Genomic DNA, 18,734 nt, shown 5'->3' on the forward strand with positions numbered 1-18,734 from the left:
GAAATAAGCATTTGTCCCTCATAGGTGGTGGAAAGAAAAGTTCTCCTACTTAAAAGTAGAAGCACTCCTTCTTGTTGCTAAAGGGTCAAGAAGAGGGTCTCCCCTCGCGCCGTCATCGTCGCTCGGCTCGGGTTCGGCTTCGGCTTCAGCTTTTTTGCACCAAATTTACTTTAATTTTAATTATTAATTAATTAAAATTTCCAAATCCTGACCCGTTAGTGACCCGGATCCGCGTGTCTGACCCGCGACCCGTTTCTATCCCAGATTAATTTAAAATTTCCCTCCATTTTTAAACGGAAATTTTCGCAAACTTTTCCCAAACAGTGCTTCAAATGGCTATATCTTTTCGTTGATCCTTAGAATTTTGACTTACGAAATTTTCTGATATTCTTCTTTTTCTTTCTCTGCAGTTCTTAAAAATTCTCGTGTGATATACTACCTTCGAGTGGTTCATCGTCATCAGAATTTGCTGTACCGCTATTTTGGTGAGTAAATCGTTCTATCATGGGAGGAAAATTTCTAACACCTCGGGTTGAGGGGAATAATTTCCTTAAGGATACATTGTGAATTCAGTGGGCTCGATTTGATTCTTCATATAATTTAACATACTGTTCATATTATTTTTTCAGTTTCTGCTAATTTCATTTCCTGCAGTTTGCAGAATCTATCCAGTTTCTGTTTTTTCTGTTACTGTTTCAAAGTATTTTTTGCAATACAGATTTAATAACAATCTTAAGGAAATTAATATTTATATATTTATATTAATCTGTATTCTATTTTGGAGACTAAAACCTTCTGGTTTTCTACTCCGTTGGAATTTTTTTAGTCCAACTTGAAGAACATAAATACTTCGTTGAATTATTAAAGTTCATAAACAGTGACGCGATTTGAAGAACATAAAAACTTCATCGTGAAACAGATTCTGAAAAAATATATTTCTTCTCTGTTTCCTGTTTTGTTTCATTTGTCATTGATTAAACAGTTTGTCAATTATTGACAGTGAGGAATGGAAACAGAAAGTCATGTTAATGCTCCTAATGGAACTGCGACTATTGGTGCGACTGTTGGTACTACTGTTGGGGCGACAAATGTTGCGTCGTCAAGCCGTCCAAATGCTGCACAGGCGATGGCACCGGTAGAGAAACCGGGGAAGTTTTCTGGTATCAACTTCAAAGGATGGAAACAAAGAATGTTCTTCTGGCTGACCACTCTAGGCATGCAGAACTTCACAAACGAAAATCCTCCTGTTACTGAAGAAGGAATGCCTGAAAACCAGCATTTTATGATTACTGAGGCTTGGAGGCATGCATATTTTTTGTGCAAAGGATACATCCTTAGTGCATTAGATGATGATCTGTATAATGTCTACATTCTGCCAAAACTTCAAAAGAATTATGGCTTGTACTCGAAAAGAAGTATAAAACTGAAGATGCATGCTTGAAAAAATTCATGGTTGCCAAGTTTCTAGTCTACAAGATGACAGATAGTAAAACTGTTGGAACCCAAGTTCAAGAACTCCAAGTCCTTATCCATGACCTTACTGTTGAAGGTATGGTGATCAATGAGGCATTTCAAGTGGCTGCTGTGATTGAGAAGTTGCCTCCTTCATGGAAAGACATCAAGAACTATCTGAAACACAAGTGTAAGGAAATGCCGCTGGAAGATCGTGTGGTTCGCTCAAAGATTGAGAAAGATAATAAAGTTGCTAAAAATAAGTCGCGTGGAAATTCAACGATTATGGGAGCGAACATCATTGAAGAAGCTGCTCCAAAAAATAAGAAAAGGAAGAAACCTTTTGGAAAGAGTAAGGAGCAGAACAAGAAAAAAATTCAAGGGCAATTGCTAAAATTGTGGGAAAGCTGGCCACAAAGCCCCAGATTGTCGTCTTCCGAAAAAGGGACAAGCCAAAATATGGTGGAGAAGAATGATGACATGGATGATCTGTATACAATGCTATCGGAGTGCAATTTGGTTGGAAACCCAAAGGAGTGGTGGCTTGATTCTGGTGCCACTCGACATGTTTGCGCTGTAAAAGAAGCATTTGCAACCTAAGCTCCCGCTGGACCTTGTTTATGGGAAATACTGCAACAGCCAATGTTGAAGGATATGGGAAGATACTTCTGAAGATGACTTCCGGCAAGGTGCTGACTCTCAACAACGTTCTGCACGTTCCAACAATTAGGAAGAATTTAGTTTCAGCCGGACTACTCGTCAAAAACGGGTTTAAGTGCGTGCTGGTTAGTGAGAAAATTTAATAAGTAAGAATGATATGTTCATAGGAAAGGGCTACCTCACCGAGGGCTTTTTCAAACTAAATGTAATGGTTGTTGGTAGTATTAATAAGAATTTAGCTTCTTCTTACTTATTGGAATCAAATGATTTATGGCATGTTCGTTTAGGACATGTCAACTACAAAACCTTGCCAAAAATGATTAATTTAGAAGTATTGCCTAAATTCGAGTGTAATAAATCAAAACGTGAAATCTTTGTTGAATCTAAGTTTGTTAAACATCCATATAAGTCTATTGATAGGAGTTCAAATCCTTTAGAGTTAATCCACACAGATATATGTGATGTGAAGTCAATACTATCTCGCGATGGGAAAAAATATTTTATAAGTTTTATTGACGACGGAACTCGAATTGTTATGTGTATTTGCTTAATAGTAAGGATGAAGCAATTGGTGCATTTAAGCAATACAAGAACGAAGTGGAAAATCAATTGAATAAAAAGATAAAAATAATTAGAAGTGATAGGGGTGGAGAATACGAATCTCCTTTTGCAGAGATATGTTTAGAATATGGAATTATTCATCAAACTACTGCCCCCTACACACCACAATCAAATGGAATTGCGGAAAGGAAAGACCGAAAATTAAAGGAAATGATGAATGCTTTATTAATAAGTTTCGGTTTACCGCAGAACTTGTGGGGGGAAGCTATCCTTACAGCTAATCGAATACTCAACAGGGTGCCCCACAACAAAACACAATCTATTCCATATGAACAATGGAAAGGAATAAAACCCAACTTGAAATATTTCAAAGTGTGGGGGTGTTTAGCAATGGTCCAAGTTCGTTTGCCCAAAAGGGTAAAAATCGGACAAAAAACTGTGGATTGTGTTTTTATTGGCTATGCTACAAACAACAAAGCTTGTCGGTTTTTGGTTCACAAATCGGACAATCCCGAAATTCATGTTAATACGGTAATTGAATCAGATAATGTTGAATTCTTTGAAAACATTTATCCGTATAAAACTGAATGTTTGTCGTCAAGTGAAAGATCTAAAAGACCGCAGGAAGAACCAAAGAAAAGTACACCAAGTGAAGAGGATCCAAGGCGTAGCAAACATCAAAGGACATCTACTTCCTTTGGACCAGATTTTGTGACATTCTTGCTTGAAAATGAGCCTCAAACATTTCAAGCAGCGATGTCTTATTCTGATTCAGCATTTTGGAAAGAGGCAGTCAATAGTGAGATTGAATCAATTTTGAACAACCATACATGAGAATTGGTTGATCTTCCTCCTGGAAATAAACCTTTAGGATCAAAATGGATCTTTAAAAGGAAAATGAAAGTTGATGGCACTATTGACAAATATAAGGCAAGACTTGTGGTCAAAGGTTATAGACAAAAAGAATGCCTTTATTACTTTGACACATACTCGCCGGTAACAAGGATAACATCTATTTGGGTGTTAGTGGCACTGACAGTCGTATATGGTCTTGAAATCCATCAAATGGATGTCCAGACATCTTTCTTAAATGGAGAATTGGAGCAAGAAATTTACATGGAACAACCTGAGGGTTTTGTGGTTCCTGGTAAAGAAAGGAAAGTGTGCAAACTTGTTAAGTCACTTTATGGACTTAAACAAGCACCCAAACAATGGCATGCGAAATTTGACCAAACAATGTTGGCAAATGGATTTAAGATTAATGAGTGTGACAAATGTGTTTACATTAAAAATACTCCAAATCATGAAGTCATTGTTTGTTTATATGTTGATGACATGTTGATAATGAGCAGAGATATTGCCGATGTAAATGCTACTAAATGTATGCTTGCTAGCAACATGAAAGACTTAGGAGTTGCTGATTTGATCTTAGGAATTAGGATCCATAAAACTCCATAGGGTCTAGCATTATCACAGCCACATTATATTGAAAGGGTACTTGACAAGTTCAAGTATTTAAATTTCAATGTTGCAAAGACTCCAATTGATGTAAGTTTTGCACTTCAAAATAATGAAGGTGAAAGTGACTCACAATTGGACTATGCATGAGTTTTGGGAAGTTTGATGTATATTATGAATTGTACATGACCAGATATAGCATGTGCTATTAGCAAGCTGAGTCGATTCACGAGTAATCCCAATCAAACTCATTGGATGGCAATGAAACGAGTTTTGGGGTATTTGAAACACACCCAAAACTATGTTTTGCATTATAATAAATATTCCGCAGTAATTGAGGGATATAGTGATGCAAACCGGATCACCGTATCATCTGAAGTTAAATCCACAAGTGGATATGTTTTCACCGTTGGTGGAGGAGCAGCGTCTTGGAAATCCTCAAAACAGACATGCATCGCCCGCTCTACAATGGAATCTGAATTTATAGCTTTAGACAAGGCCGGTGAAGAAGCTGAATGGGTCCGAAATTTCTTGGAAGATATTCCATTTTGGTCCAAACCTTTGGCACCTACATGTATACATTATGATAGCCAAGCCGCAATAGGTAGGGTAGGGAACGTTATGTATAACGGAAAATTGTGTCACATTCGACGGTGACACAATACCGTTAGACAACTACTCTCTAGTGGTGTTATCACTATTGACTACGTAAAGTCAAGAGATAACGTGTCGGATCCGCTAACAAAAGGCCTATCTAGAGAGGTTGTTGAAAGATCATCGAGGGAAATAGGGTTAAGGCCTAGGACAAGTCATCATGGCGGTAACTCTACCTAGTAGACTGGAGATCCCAAGAGCTAGGTTCAAAGAGATCAAATAAAGTTATGAATGACAGTTCAACATTATCAAATAACTCAACCCATTCTCGTGATGAAGACAATGTTCAGAAACAAGGATAAAACCTTAAGGCTTTTTAATGAGTTAATAAAGCATTAAAGTTTTTTAATGATTGTCTAAGTCTGGCAAAACATGACCAGATAGTGTGTTTATAAGACTACACGTTTAGAAATCACCCATGTGAGTGTGAAGTATAAGCCGCTTCAAGGGGAATGATTGTAAAGGCCCATTCTCTATGTATTGACGAAACCAGGCGGTGTTCATGGATGAAACGAACACAACCGTGAGAACCATAGACGGTTGAGGGTTAATTGTGTGACTTATGTTGTCTAGGTATACAACAAAGTTCGACGGTTCAAAGATATCACATCGACCGATTGATCGAGTATATCCGATATAAGTTCACTACGGAAAGTTCAAAGGGAAACCTACTTATCCAGATGCAATTAATCTTCGCTTGTATATCACACACTTGTCTGTGCATTCCTTTATCTTATAGCCATTCCCCATTCATGTAGGGGATTGTTGGGTTTAATTGATAGGTTGAATGGGAAATGGAGGGAAAAGAAGTTGAGGGAAAATAAGTTGTTCCCACTTACTTTATGAAATAAGCATTTGTCCCTCGCAGGTGGTGGAAAGAAAAGTTGTCCTACTTAAAATTAGAAGCACTCCTTCTTGTTGCTAAAGGGTCAAGAAGACGGTCTCCCCTCGCGCCGTTGTCGTCGCTCGGCTCGGCTTCGGATTTGGTCAAATGATTTGATTGATAATCTTTTTGGACCAAATTTCCTTTAATTTTAATTATTTAACTAATTATTAATTATTTAATTAATTAATTAATTAAAATTTCCAGATCCTGACCCGTTAGTGACCCAGATCCGCTTGTCTGACCCGTGACCCATTTCTTTCCAGGATTAATTTAAAATTTCCCTCCGTTTTTAAACAGAATTTTTCTGATATTCTTCTTCTTCTTCTTTTTCTTCTTCTTCTTCTTCTTCTTCTTCTTCTTCTTCTTCTTCTTCTTTCTCTACACTTCTTAAAAACTCTCGTGTGATATACTACCTTCGAGTGGTTCGTCGTCATTAGAATTTGATGTACCGCTATTTTGGTGAGTAAAACGTTCTATTCTGGGAGAAAAGATTCCAACACCTTGGGTACATTGAGGGGAATAATTTCCTTAAGGACACACTGTGAATTCAGTGGGCTCAATTTGATTCTCCATATAATTTAACATACTGCTCATATTATTTTTTCAGTTTCTGCTAATTTCGTTTCCTGCAATTTGCAGAATCTGTCCGGTTTCTATCTTTTCTGTTACTGTTTCAAAGTATTTTTTGCAATATAGATTTAATAACAAAAACTTCACCAACAAGAAAATGTTTAATAACTAGCAGAATAATACTGCAATTAGTATACACGCAACACCTATATAGGTCTTTGAAAAATTACGTTAAGCAACTTGTTTCCTGCCAACCTAATTGAGGAGGAGGAGATGAAGAAAGAGGAGGATGATGAGAAGGGTTCAAAACAATCAAATAGCTAATTAAGTTTAGGGCATAATTAGGATAAACATATAGTTAGATTGATGAGCAGTTAAGGTATATATGCACCGGATAAACAAAGAATTGATCACTAAACTAATTTCATCCGTTAGCTAATAATTATTTATGTACCTTATTTAATCACTGCAAGTCACTTAATATAAAAGCTTGTCTTCCAGAAACAAGAACACCCTACATGAATATATTATTTTTGTTTTCATTTCATCTCCTTGTTAATAATTGACTCACTCTTTTGTAACAATGGTGTGGAAAAAAAATGTTATATATATCCTTATTTTCAATTCTTTTACAATAACTCACATAATTAGAGAAAGGAGGACTTAGCGTCTTGTGTATCTCTATAAAATAAATATTTTTGTTTTAATACTTAGGTTTTCATTTTCTTTTTGGTTAGTTTCAAGGCTTTCTAAGTTTTTTTATTTTGTAATAATTTCCTTTTTTGTTAATGACAATTTTTATTTTTTTGTATGAATCACTATGGTATGTATCATTTTTGTATAAATATGTATCATTTGTGTATAAAATATGTATCAGTACCTATCTGTAATGTATAGAAACCGTATAAAATATGAATCACTAAGGTATGTATCATTTTTGTATCTAATGTGTATCATTTGTGTATAAAATATATCATATGTATAGAAACTTTATCATATGTGTATATAATATGTATCCCTGTTGTATATGTATATAAAATTTATCATATGTATATAAACTGTATCATTCTTGTATAGAAAGTGTATATATAATTCCAACATGTGTATATAAACTGTATCAGTCTTGTATAGAAAGTGTATCATATGTATAAAAAATGTATTATAGAAACTATATCATTGTGGTATATAATATGTATCACTATTGTATATGTAAAAACTAAAATCATATCATTATTGTATAATATGCGTATAATAAATGTATAATTAACGTATAATTTATGTATAAAAAATGTATGATTAATTCCAGCATATGTATATAAACTGTATCATTCTTGTATATAAAGTATATATATAATTCCAACATATGTATATATGTTGTAGCAGCCCTTTAGTGGCGACGTTAAGTCGCCACAAAAAATACCTTTTTTTTTTAAGCGCCTGGGCTATTGGGCCGGCCAGCCTTGGCATTATTTTGGGTCGGCCGACCATTTTTTGACATTAATTTGGGCCGACCGGACTCCTGGTGGTATCAAGCCCAAATAGTGGTTAAATGTGGGATTAGTTTGATTGAGTGGACACACAGTGTCCTTTTCCCTATATATATACTAGTTTCTACGAACGTGTCTTGCACGTTATCCCCTGTGAATCATAAGAATGTTAGGTAATACTATTTGAAATTACATATTATTTATTTTATGAGGTACAAAAATTTTAGTTGATCGTATGCATTTAATGCTTCCCATTAAAATATTATTTTTTGATATACCCTTTATATTTTTATCTATGTTGAAAAAAAATATTAGGATTAAAGTAATCCAACATTAAGAACTCAGCTAGTGACACATATTTTATTTATTTTCATTATATGCCATCAATCCAAGCTAACGGTTTTAACAGATATTATTTAAGCGGGGTGGGGGGGGGGGGTTATTTTTAAAACTTATGGAATTCAAATTGAATATCAGACTTAGTACTGCGGATTTTTGGATATTCCGAAAATTAAAAACTTTTATGCCTTATATTCATAGCTACTCGTATCATATGTGTCAATGAATAAGTCCAATTTCCGTAGGTCCAATAGAGTAATACCCTACGACCGTACCCATTATCTGATTAAGTCTAATATGGACTTACACTTCATGGGTGGCAGGGTGGCCTCAATCGTTGTTAACTGTGGAAAATTATACGTTCTAATTATTAAGTGAATTGAGACTATTAATTGTTATAGCATGTCTTAAGCGCTCAAAAGTCAAAACTGAAAATTCAAAATATCCAAACAGATTAATCCAAAATCGAAGTTAAAAAATCCAATCCATTCCGAACTTATTTGTATTGAATTGGATTGTAATTTCCTCAACCAGAATATCGAATATCCAAACCGAAACTATCATACCGAATCCGGACGGGCTGAACACCCACCCCTAATTATTTACATCTTGTTTGGTCAAGCTCTCAAAATTTGTTTATTTTAAAATTATTTTTTGTCAATAAGTGCTTCTCGAAAAGTACTTTTGGAAGTAGTTTTATGTGTTTGGCCAATCAATTTAAAAAAGACTTTTGTCAATATAAAAAAAAACAATTTATGCTTGGTAAAGATTCCAAAAGTATTTTTAAAAAGAAAAACATAATAATATATATTCAACCTTTGTTAAAAATAAAACATAGAAAAAAACTTTTATTGTTTAGTGTTATTGTGTATAGGTGAGATTTTTATGGTAGCAGAACTTTGAATTCCATTATAAATTTTTAAAAACTATATTATTAGTTTACTTTAAAGACTTTAAATACTATAATTTTATATAAAGAGTAATTTAGCTCTCGGAGGATGTATAGTCGGTTACAGTTTTGGCTGGATAAGAATACTATCTTATTTTAATTTAGTATATTTTCTTTGATTATTTAATAGCTTAGTTATCATGTCCTATTTTACTTCAGTATATGTTCTTTGATTTGTTAATTTAGTTATCATGTCATTACTATATTTGTTAAATGGTAAAAATAATACATAAAAGAAACCTTAAAATACATTAAAGAAAGACGTCAAAAAAAAAAAAAAAAAAAAACAACCCATGGCTCACTTTGTATTTTGAGTTTCAAATAAGAAGTCTATTTTATCCGAAAGTAGTATCCCTTTAAAATTTTGTTTCTATTCGTTTTACCAAAATAACTTACAAATTTATCTTAAGAATAATGTAAAAGGCACAAAAGTCGTTCAATATTTGAAGGATATTTTGGTCAACCAACATTTATAGTCATGCTTTTAAATACTAATAATCTTTATGTACGTGCGTTGCACGAATATCCCTTGTCGATTATTACAATATCTATATCTATATATAATTAAAAAGAGAATAGTTTGCGTTTGCAATAGCATTGTGACAAGTGGCAGTGTAACAGAATGTCATGTGTTACAATTAGTTTAGAAAATAGTTAATTAGTTATTAAGTAGTTATTAGTTAGTGTTATTTAATAATTAATTATATATAGATCTGGATTTAAAAAAAAAATAACAGGGAAAAAAACATTCCAGATGGTGTGGATACAACTTCCACGTTTCAGTTATAAAATTTGGCAATTAATTTTCTATTAAATTCTACTGGGAAAAGGAAAAGGAAAAGGGGGAAATCAGAAAGAAAAAAAAAACCTACTCCTAAAGTAACCCACATCTACTCCACATTCCCATTCCTCATCTGTAGTCACTACAACATTATGCTTATATAGCTATGGAATACAATGTAGCTAAACATGAAAACTTCCATGGCTAAACATTTTAGCCACAAAATTTTTTTCCGTAGCAAAATGTGGCGTAGCTAAAGGTCAGCTACGGACTTTACATGGTCCGTGGCTAAGGATTGATACCTATTGCTACAAGATTCTTTTGTTATAGCTGTAATGGTAAAACCATCTTCCCACGAAATATATACTTATAGCAAACAATTTAGTTTTTTGCCATGGCAAATAAAAGTTGTAGCTATCTTCGTAGTGTAGCCACAAGATATTGTTTTTGTAGCAAAAGATTTAATTTGTTTGCCACGCAAACTTAAATTCTGTGGCTATTTGCATAGCTTAATCTCGTAGCAAAAGTACTTGTATTTAGCTATGAATTAAAATTTTCATAGCTGTGAATTGAAGTATTTTCCACAAATATTTTCATATTGTAGCTAAGATTCCATACCTTTTGCCACGAAATATACATAATTATAGCTAAAGTTTTTCTTCATTTTGCTACGGAAAGTGCAAATGTATTGTCATGTTCTTGCTACGTGGAGATTATATATACATTTAGCTACGAATTCAAAAATATATATGTTACGTGGCAATTATTTATACCTTTAGCTGTGAATTCAAAAAAATTATTATTACAATTGAAGAGCAAGAACTTCATAATGTAGCTAAGAATCCAAATTTTTAAGATTCCAAAACAGGTTTCAAGGTACACATAATTGTATATTTCAATTTCAAAACATTTACAGTATACAATTCTTCAATGACACCATCTCGTTTGAGATCTAAAGTAGACACAATTCTTCTAGGACACCATCTCATTTGAGATCCAAAGCCACATATTCTCCTATGATGTTTATGTCTTGATTGATCCGGGTTCTACCTTGTCGTATATCACTCCTTACATTACTGGTCGTATTAGGGTATAACCCGAGTCTTCTCCTTTCTCTCCTTCCATGGTCTCAAATTGTAGCTTAATTTGATCAGTATCGATTTTAGCTTGTCATTTCTTCTCCGATTCCAGCAAAATTACCTATAAATGGTAAAGTGTTTTAATATCAGGAAGCAGAGACAACTGATCATATATATAATTTTCACAGGTACAAATTTTTTTACTTCAAAGAGGCAGATATGATTAATAAAAATATTACTGATAGAATTTCAAGAAGAGAATAAATTATGTCTTGATAATTCTTTTAGTAAAACTTTTAACATATGACAAAAGGAAAAATGCAAACCACAAAAGAAGTATGAGTTTTGATCCGTTAAGTTGGCGTAAAATTGAAGTAAGATCCTAAATTTTAACAAAAAATTAACAACCATAAGGTTGAACCATACATGTGAACCAAAAGTTTCATAAGTGAAATGACTAAAGAACTAAAATTGATGGTTCAACTTTAAGATTCTTACAATTAAAGTCATTGCACTCAAGAAATTTTGATTCACAATTATATATGCTCTTTATCCAAAATACTATCCGCTATGATAGATATACATGTGAAAATTTTGTTAATGTTGCTTTATTCTTAAAGTTGACAAGTTATGGTTCCTCCCAATATATTACAACTATAAAATATTCATATCCGATTATCCCCACTCACTATAAATAATAAATAAGGCACTATATCTATGAAATAAGTATACCTGCAAAATTGAAACCAAAATTCTAAGTCAAATAGGTGTAAGGAGATTTAAAAACCCTTAAATATAACACGATGAACATACCATTAATATAAAAGTCGTGGGGTTCTCTCTTGCTCCTCTTTGTCTTTCTTGTTCTTCTTTTTTGAGACTTAATAAATTTTCGTGAATGCTGGTAAGAGAATAAGCCGTTACCAATAATTGAAGAAAGGAAATGGAAAAGTGGGGAGGGTTGTTGCGGCTAGAGAGAGAGACGGGAGTAAGAAAAATGAACTTTAGGTTTTAGGGATTTACTGTTTGGCCAATATGCCTCTTTTACGTGTCTTATGTATAAAATCTACACTATAAGTAGCGATTATGATAATGTAATTAATAAATATAATAATTAACATTAAGTAAATGGAAAAAACCAACTATTTGCATGAGTTAAAGGTTATTCTAAAATAAATATTTTCTTTATAACTCTTTTCATCCTACATGGTATGGTTAGTTTTGTTATATGCTCCCCTATTTTAATTATATTAAATTCTTAATATTTAGTGTTTAGATAAATTTATGATAAATTATTAAAATAACATTAGACCATAAAATGAAAAACCTGTATATTAATGTTTAATACAAAGTTATAGTTTAATATGACTTATAAGTAATGTTTAATATGAATTATGATATAGTATTAGTTAGTTTTATTATACACTTATATATCAACCATATTAAATAACATTTTTTTATATGACTTAATAACATCTAAAAGTATTATAAAATATCAAATAATAGTACAAGACACTTTTTGTATACAAATTATATTAAATTCTCAATTCGTAGATATAGTATATAATTTGATTTATGATAGTTAATAACCCATTCAGATAGTAAAGGACCGTTACAATGTAAGTGGTAAAAGTTATAATTGTTTAAATTTTACATAATAGTTTTTCACATATTAATTAGATATTTCCATTATTTTTTAAATTATAATTGGAAGTTAAAATTAATACTTATTTAATAAGAATTATCATATAGTCAATTTTTATATGGACTTAGATATCAACCATATTAAATTCTTAATCCTTAGTGTAACTTAATAAAATAAAATTATGTAAAAATTTGTATGAATAATAATATCAGTGATAGAGATTTCGTCAATAATTCGGCAGCATTAGCGCAAAATTAGCGATAAATTTCATTTTTAGTCGTAAATTCATCATTGTTTCAATATCTCTTTTTTCTATTTATTTAGTGATGAAAATATAAATCGATCATTATTCAATGTCTCTGTAGTTAGAAAATGTCAAGAAAAAATTATTATTAATATATCAAAACTAAATGCACCAACGCGACTGCAAAATATTTCAATATATGAGCACAGTCATATTTTAAATATATGAAATTACTTTTAAGTAATTGTTAGAAATAATTAAAGACCATATACACAATATCTCTACAACTATTAAATCTCCAATATGAATATATAAATTTTGAAAATAAGTGATTACACAAAAGAAATTACTCTATTTCAAAATAATAAAATACTAGATATACATAAATATCTCTATAATCACTAAAAAAATTGATTTTACATACGAAATTATATAATTAACATAAAAATAACAAGTTGCAATAAACAATATGGGAGCATAATAAATTTTGAGGTTACAAGTAGGTGTACAAATGATCTATTAATGAAGATTACTTTTTTATTTGAATGGTAATTAATTCTTTAATTTATTACAATGAAATAACTATATTCTATCTTTTAGGAAAAATCTAATTTTTATATTTAATTTCATTTCATAACTTAACATTGTTCCTTTCTAGCCGAGGGTCTTTCGGAAACAGCCTCTCTACCCCACAAAGATAGAGGTAAGGCCTGCATACATCCTATCCTCCCTGGACCCCACTTGTAGAATTACACTGGGTATGTTGTTGTTGTAACTTAACGGCTTATCCTTGTTAAACCATCTCTTATCATGATTTTCGTAATCGATGCAACCATATTAATTTATTATAGTTAAGTTATTGTGGTTAAGGTACTACTGTTGCAATGGTTACCTCGCGTGTATAACCAAAGTTATAATTAACTACGAAAGTATATTGTAACTCTAAAATTGTAGTTATTCATTTTGTCATGACAAATAATTGTAATTATTACGAAAAGTATTTTCACTTTTTCTCAAATATAACTTGAAGAAAAAATATCCGTTTAGCTACAAGATTTTGTTTCAAATAATTTAATGTGGCTAATAGATAATTATTGCTACACTAAATTTCAACTCGTGATAAAAAATAATGATTAGCTATGAAAGTTTATCACAACAATAAATCTGTGGCTATATTATTTCATCATGATAAATAATTGTAGATATTAATTAAGCTGACTATTGCCACGATTTTCTAGTACTTGAAGCAAAAATATTTGTTTCGCTACAATATTTTATTTTTAAATAGCTTTTTGTGGCGAAAAGGTTACTATTGCTACAACAAGTTTCAACTTTTAACAAAAATTACTGATTAGATATGCAATTTTACTATAGCAAAAGATCCGTAGCTATATCATTTAACTATTGCCACAATTTTTTTTTTTAACTTGAAGCAAAAATATCTATTTAGCTACAACATTTTGTCTCAAATAATTTATTGTGGCTAAAAGGTTACTATTGCTCCAATACATTTTAACTTGTGGCAAAAATTAATGATTAGCTACAAAGTTTTATTGTAGGAAAAGATCTGTGGCTATATCATTTAAATATTCACAATTTTTATAACTTGAAGCAAAAAGTTCTATTTAGCTACAACATTTTGTTTCAAATAATTTGGTGTGGCTAAAAGATTACTATTGCTACAATAACTTCTATCGTGTGACAAAAACTTATGATCAGCTACAAATTTTTATTGTAGCAATAAAGTTGTAGCTATTTAGGTAATTATTGCCACGATTATTAGCAATTATAGCAAAAGTGAGTAATTAGCTTTGTCAATTAAATTTTCGTGGCTAAGAAATTTTACGAGTTTATAGATAGCCATGAAACTCAAATTTTTGTGGCTATTACTATATATTAGCCACGATTTTTAAAATCATAGCTAAGATTTCATAGCTATAGATGCCTTATGTTGTAGTGAGTTTTTTCATAATGCAGCAGTTTCCAAAGGGCAATAAATCACGATGCAGCGGTTTGTCAACACTCATAATTCTTGACAGGAATCCTGAATGTTCTCTGCAAAAAGTTCTCTTTGCACTAAAGTGAGTAATCTGATTTCTAATTCCTGAATAATTTCTTTAAACATAATTGCTGTACTTCACATTGATTACCATCTCAACAATAATTGTTTTTTTCATATTCATGGTTATATCATTTAGGTATTTGGTGAATTGGGTAACCAAATCAATTCCTCTACATTGATGAACACAATTTATTTAATTATATGCTTGAATAATTTGAACACGTTGATTTTACTCTTCTCTTATAACAGTTGCTCTATAATATTGGCTTTTCGTTTCTACTCGCTGACTCACTGTCAATATTGATTCCACACTTCTTCTCTATTAACAGAGGAATTAATGGAGGCTCAAAGTAATTTTATTAGTGAAATTAACACCAAGCCGATGAATTGGAGGTTAAAGGTTCGTATTGTCAGGCTTTGGGAAAAATCACTTCACAACAAACCTGATAGTCCTTTTTCAACTGAGTTTATTCTGATGGATGAAAAGCTTAAATATTTTCACTTTACTTCTATTTTGCACTGTTTACATATGCATCATTATACAAGAAAAATTTGCGGAAAAATTTAGTCTTATTTACTGATTTAGTGTTTTTGTAGGGCGGCTGCATTCACACAAGTGTTGGCAGGAATATTATTCAAAGTATGAAAACAATGAACCAAGAAATCAAGGAATTGGGTTTGTACATCATGAAGAATTTCATGGTTTGTCCAAATAAGGAGAAACTGAGGACCAAAGACCACAAGTGTAAGTTGATTTTCACGCAGAAGACCATTGTTGAGGAAATACAGGATCCATATTTCGACATGTGTATCTTCAAATTCAGACCCTATGAGCAGTTGTCTAATCCACAGGACTTTGACGACACCGAACTATTCGGTAATTAAATCTTTTTCCCTTTTTCTTTTACTTTCCATTATTTGCTTTCTGTTGTCCATGGGTTGAACTGATTGCTAATACCTACAAACCAAGCTACTATCTATAACTATTATCTACATTATACTGTTAAACTTTAAACAACAGCCCATGAGCCAAAGTAGTAATTTCAATAAATCTAAACTCTTTGAGCATGTGGTGAATCTCATGCTTTTACACGTTAAAACCCAATATTATTTTGCAGAACAGGAAATGAATCTACTAACATTACATAAAATTATTTACCGGAGAGAATGTATAGGTGGTAGTTTTCATGAAATTTCTTATTAGTAAGATAGTAATTGCAGTACTTCCAGTTTCTTTAGATTCTACGCAAGAAAAGTATTATAGGTTTCTCTCTACTGTTTGTTGGAGGATCATTTGTTTTCTTGTGGTGAGTACTATTGTGGCTAACTGTTGCAACTAATTTGGATGAGTCCAAAATGTTTCTATAAGCTATTGTCATGGTCTATTTTGATTATATTCTACCTATTCCATTTCTAAGTTTTGAAAAGTGAATGCAAATTCCTCCTGTAATTCACGCATACATGTTGTGAAAGCATAATGTGATGTGATATGAATATCAGTACTTTCTTTTCTTTCACTCATTATATCAAGGCAATGGATTCATTGATATCCTTCTTTTTTTACTTGTGTTGGTGGGAGGAAACCTAAACTAACAATTGTATTAGTACTACTACTTGCAAACTAGAAAATAAAGAGGCGACAGGGCATTAGTTGCAAGCCAATGTCTTCACCTGGGCAGTGTTGATGCTCTGCTAGGAGAGAATTCATATGGATGTCCATGTCACTTTCATGAAATAATCTGCACTTTTCAGTTCTTCAACATACATACATATTAATTCTTTTAAATTATTGCTTTAAACATACCTCAACTATGACCAATTTTGCACTGATTTCTTTGGTCAATATTTTTGTAGATGTTATCGGCCAAATTGTGAGTTATGGGGACGTACAGTCTGTCAACCAAGATGGTAACGTCCGGATGTTCATGAACGTTGAGCTACAGGATTATAAGTAAGCTTTACACAACTAATAAATGCTTAATTAGTTTGTAATTTTGAATCATGTGCTATTTTGAATCGTGTGCTTAACCTTATAACAATTGTAGGAGCAACAACATATCTGCAACATTTTGGGGCGACTTTGTGGAACAGATCAAGCCACATTTGATTGAATCGAATGATAAGCCTGTTGTCGTCGTCATGCAGTTGGTTAGAGCACATCGATTTCGAGGTTATTAAGTTGTCTACTTATTTTGCAAGTCTATGTCTTTGTAAAATTATCAAACTCTTATTAATATAATTAAGCGTGCAGAACAATATTCAGTGAGGAACACTTGGCACGTTTCCAAGCTTTGGATCAATTCAGATCTTCCTCAAATTCTTGACTTTAGCTCCAGGTTTCTATAAGTTATGCTAAATTTATGGTCATTTCAAATTAAATTTTATTCTTACTCTTTATTAACGTATCTCAAGTTACAATATGAAACAGAATCGTCTCAGTGTGTGGAGAAAGCTCACAAAGAATTACTCAAATTTCGTCTCAAAAGACTCATTCTATTGAAGATGAATTAGCATCTGGAAGTGTTGGAGTTAAAACTATTGAGGCTTTGATTGACTCTAAGCATGTGAGTACCTAATTATTAATAATCAGCACAACAACAAAAATGTTACCTTATCTTTCTGTACATAACAGTTGTATATCCAATTTTTATGAGCAGCCGGGAAACTTCTGGATTGTAGCAACCATACATAGACGTAGAGCATGGATGGTCTTATTTAGCATGCAAAATGTGCGCAAAGAAGGTTGAGCTAGAGGGGAATAAGTTCTATCGTAAAAAATGCGGGCAAGTTCCATCTGCCAGTCATCGGTATGACCATAATACATACTTCCTTAACTTTTTTCATAAACAAACTTAAAAATGTTTCTATAATGACTCTTTCCAGGTTCAAGCTAAAATTAGGAGTAATAGATGACACCAGTAAAATTATTTTGATGACGTGGGATAGGGATGCAACAAAAATGATCGGAAAGTCAGCAAATGATTTAAAAAATATTGTATCTGAGGTATACTACAAACTCTCTATACAAAATAAGACCACCAACGTGTAAAAAGTTATCATTACCTCACTTACATATAGTAGAATAGGACTGAAAGCATGTTTACAAAATAGTCAACTGCATGATCTTACAAATGTTTAAAGAGATTTAAGCTTTTACATATCAATTTTAAGCTATATGTACCGGTGATTGGCAATTAAAAATATTTTTGTTTACTCAAATTCCAAAAGAAAAATATTGTAAAGCCTTTAATCGGCTCTTAAGTTATTCAGCTTTAACTTAAGTGACAAATTTGTTATCAGACACCCTCTTTAGTAAAGTATAAAACCAGTCTAATGTGTAATATTCATCTTTTTTTTTCTTCTTAGCAGTTCATGATGAATTGTTTAATTCAATGTTTAAAGTATCTATCTATTTTTCTAATCTCAGATGGCCAGTGTGAATTTCATGCTACTGAAGGCTTCATTATTTTATCTAGGCAAGCCATAATCAAAGACATGCTTTAATGTGGAAGTTAAATTGCAACAGAAACACTTATGCTTTCATTTTAGAGTTCCCCTCTTCTACTTTAGTCTTTTTATATTAGTAGCTTGCTTTAATGTATTGTTCCTGGTATTTGGATTATGCTTACTAACACCCTTATTATGACAATTGAAGCATCATCTTTGTAACAGCTTCAACCATTCTGATATTTCTTTTTTAGACTTCTGGTGATGCAAATAACTCTTCAATACCAAGAGAGATAGAAAATCTTATTGAAAAAAGATTCATGTTTAAAGTGGATGTTTAGAGCTCCAATTGTGAGGATCAAGATGAAGTCTTTAAATTTCTTACGTTTATTGATGACGAGGATATTATACAAAAATACATTCCTTCTCCACGTGCAGAGACATTCAAAGTATGTTTATC

At 32.0% G+C, this 18,734-nt stretch overlaps 1 protein-coding gene across 1 annotated transcript; it reads left to right on the forward strand.

The window, feature by feature from the left end:
• The first annotated feature begins 14,736 nt into the window (after positions 1 to 14,736).
• On the forward strand, positions 14,737 to 17,574 carry LOC132610605 (uncharacterized). Its single transcript, XM_060324924.1, has 8 exons — positions 14,737 to 14,846; positions 14,964 to 14,979; positions 15,425 to 15,704; positions 16,682 to 16,778; positions 16,873 to 16,997; positions 17,079 to 17,163; positions 17,256 to 17,391; positions 17,485 to 17,574. The coding sequence occupies exons 1-8, from the start codon at positions 14,737 to 14,739 to the stop codon at positions 17,572 to 17,574; spliced, it is 939 nt and encodes a 312-aa protein (XP_060180907.1).
• Positions 17,575 to 18,734: the final 1,160 nt, after the last annotated feature.

Source organism: Lycium barbarum, chromosome 1 (assembly GCF_019175385.1).
Source record: "Lycium barbarum isolate Lr01 chromosome 1, ASM1917538v2, whole genome shotgun sequence".
NCBI classification, from domain to species: Eukaryota; Viridiplantae; Streptophyta; class Magnoliopsida; order Solanales; family Solanaceae; genus Lycium; species Lycium barbarum.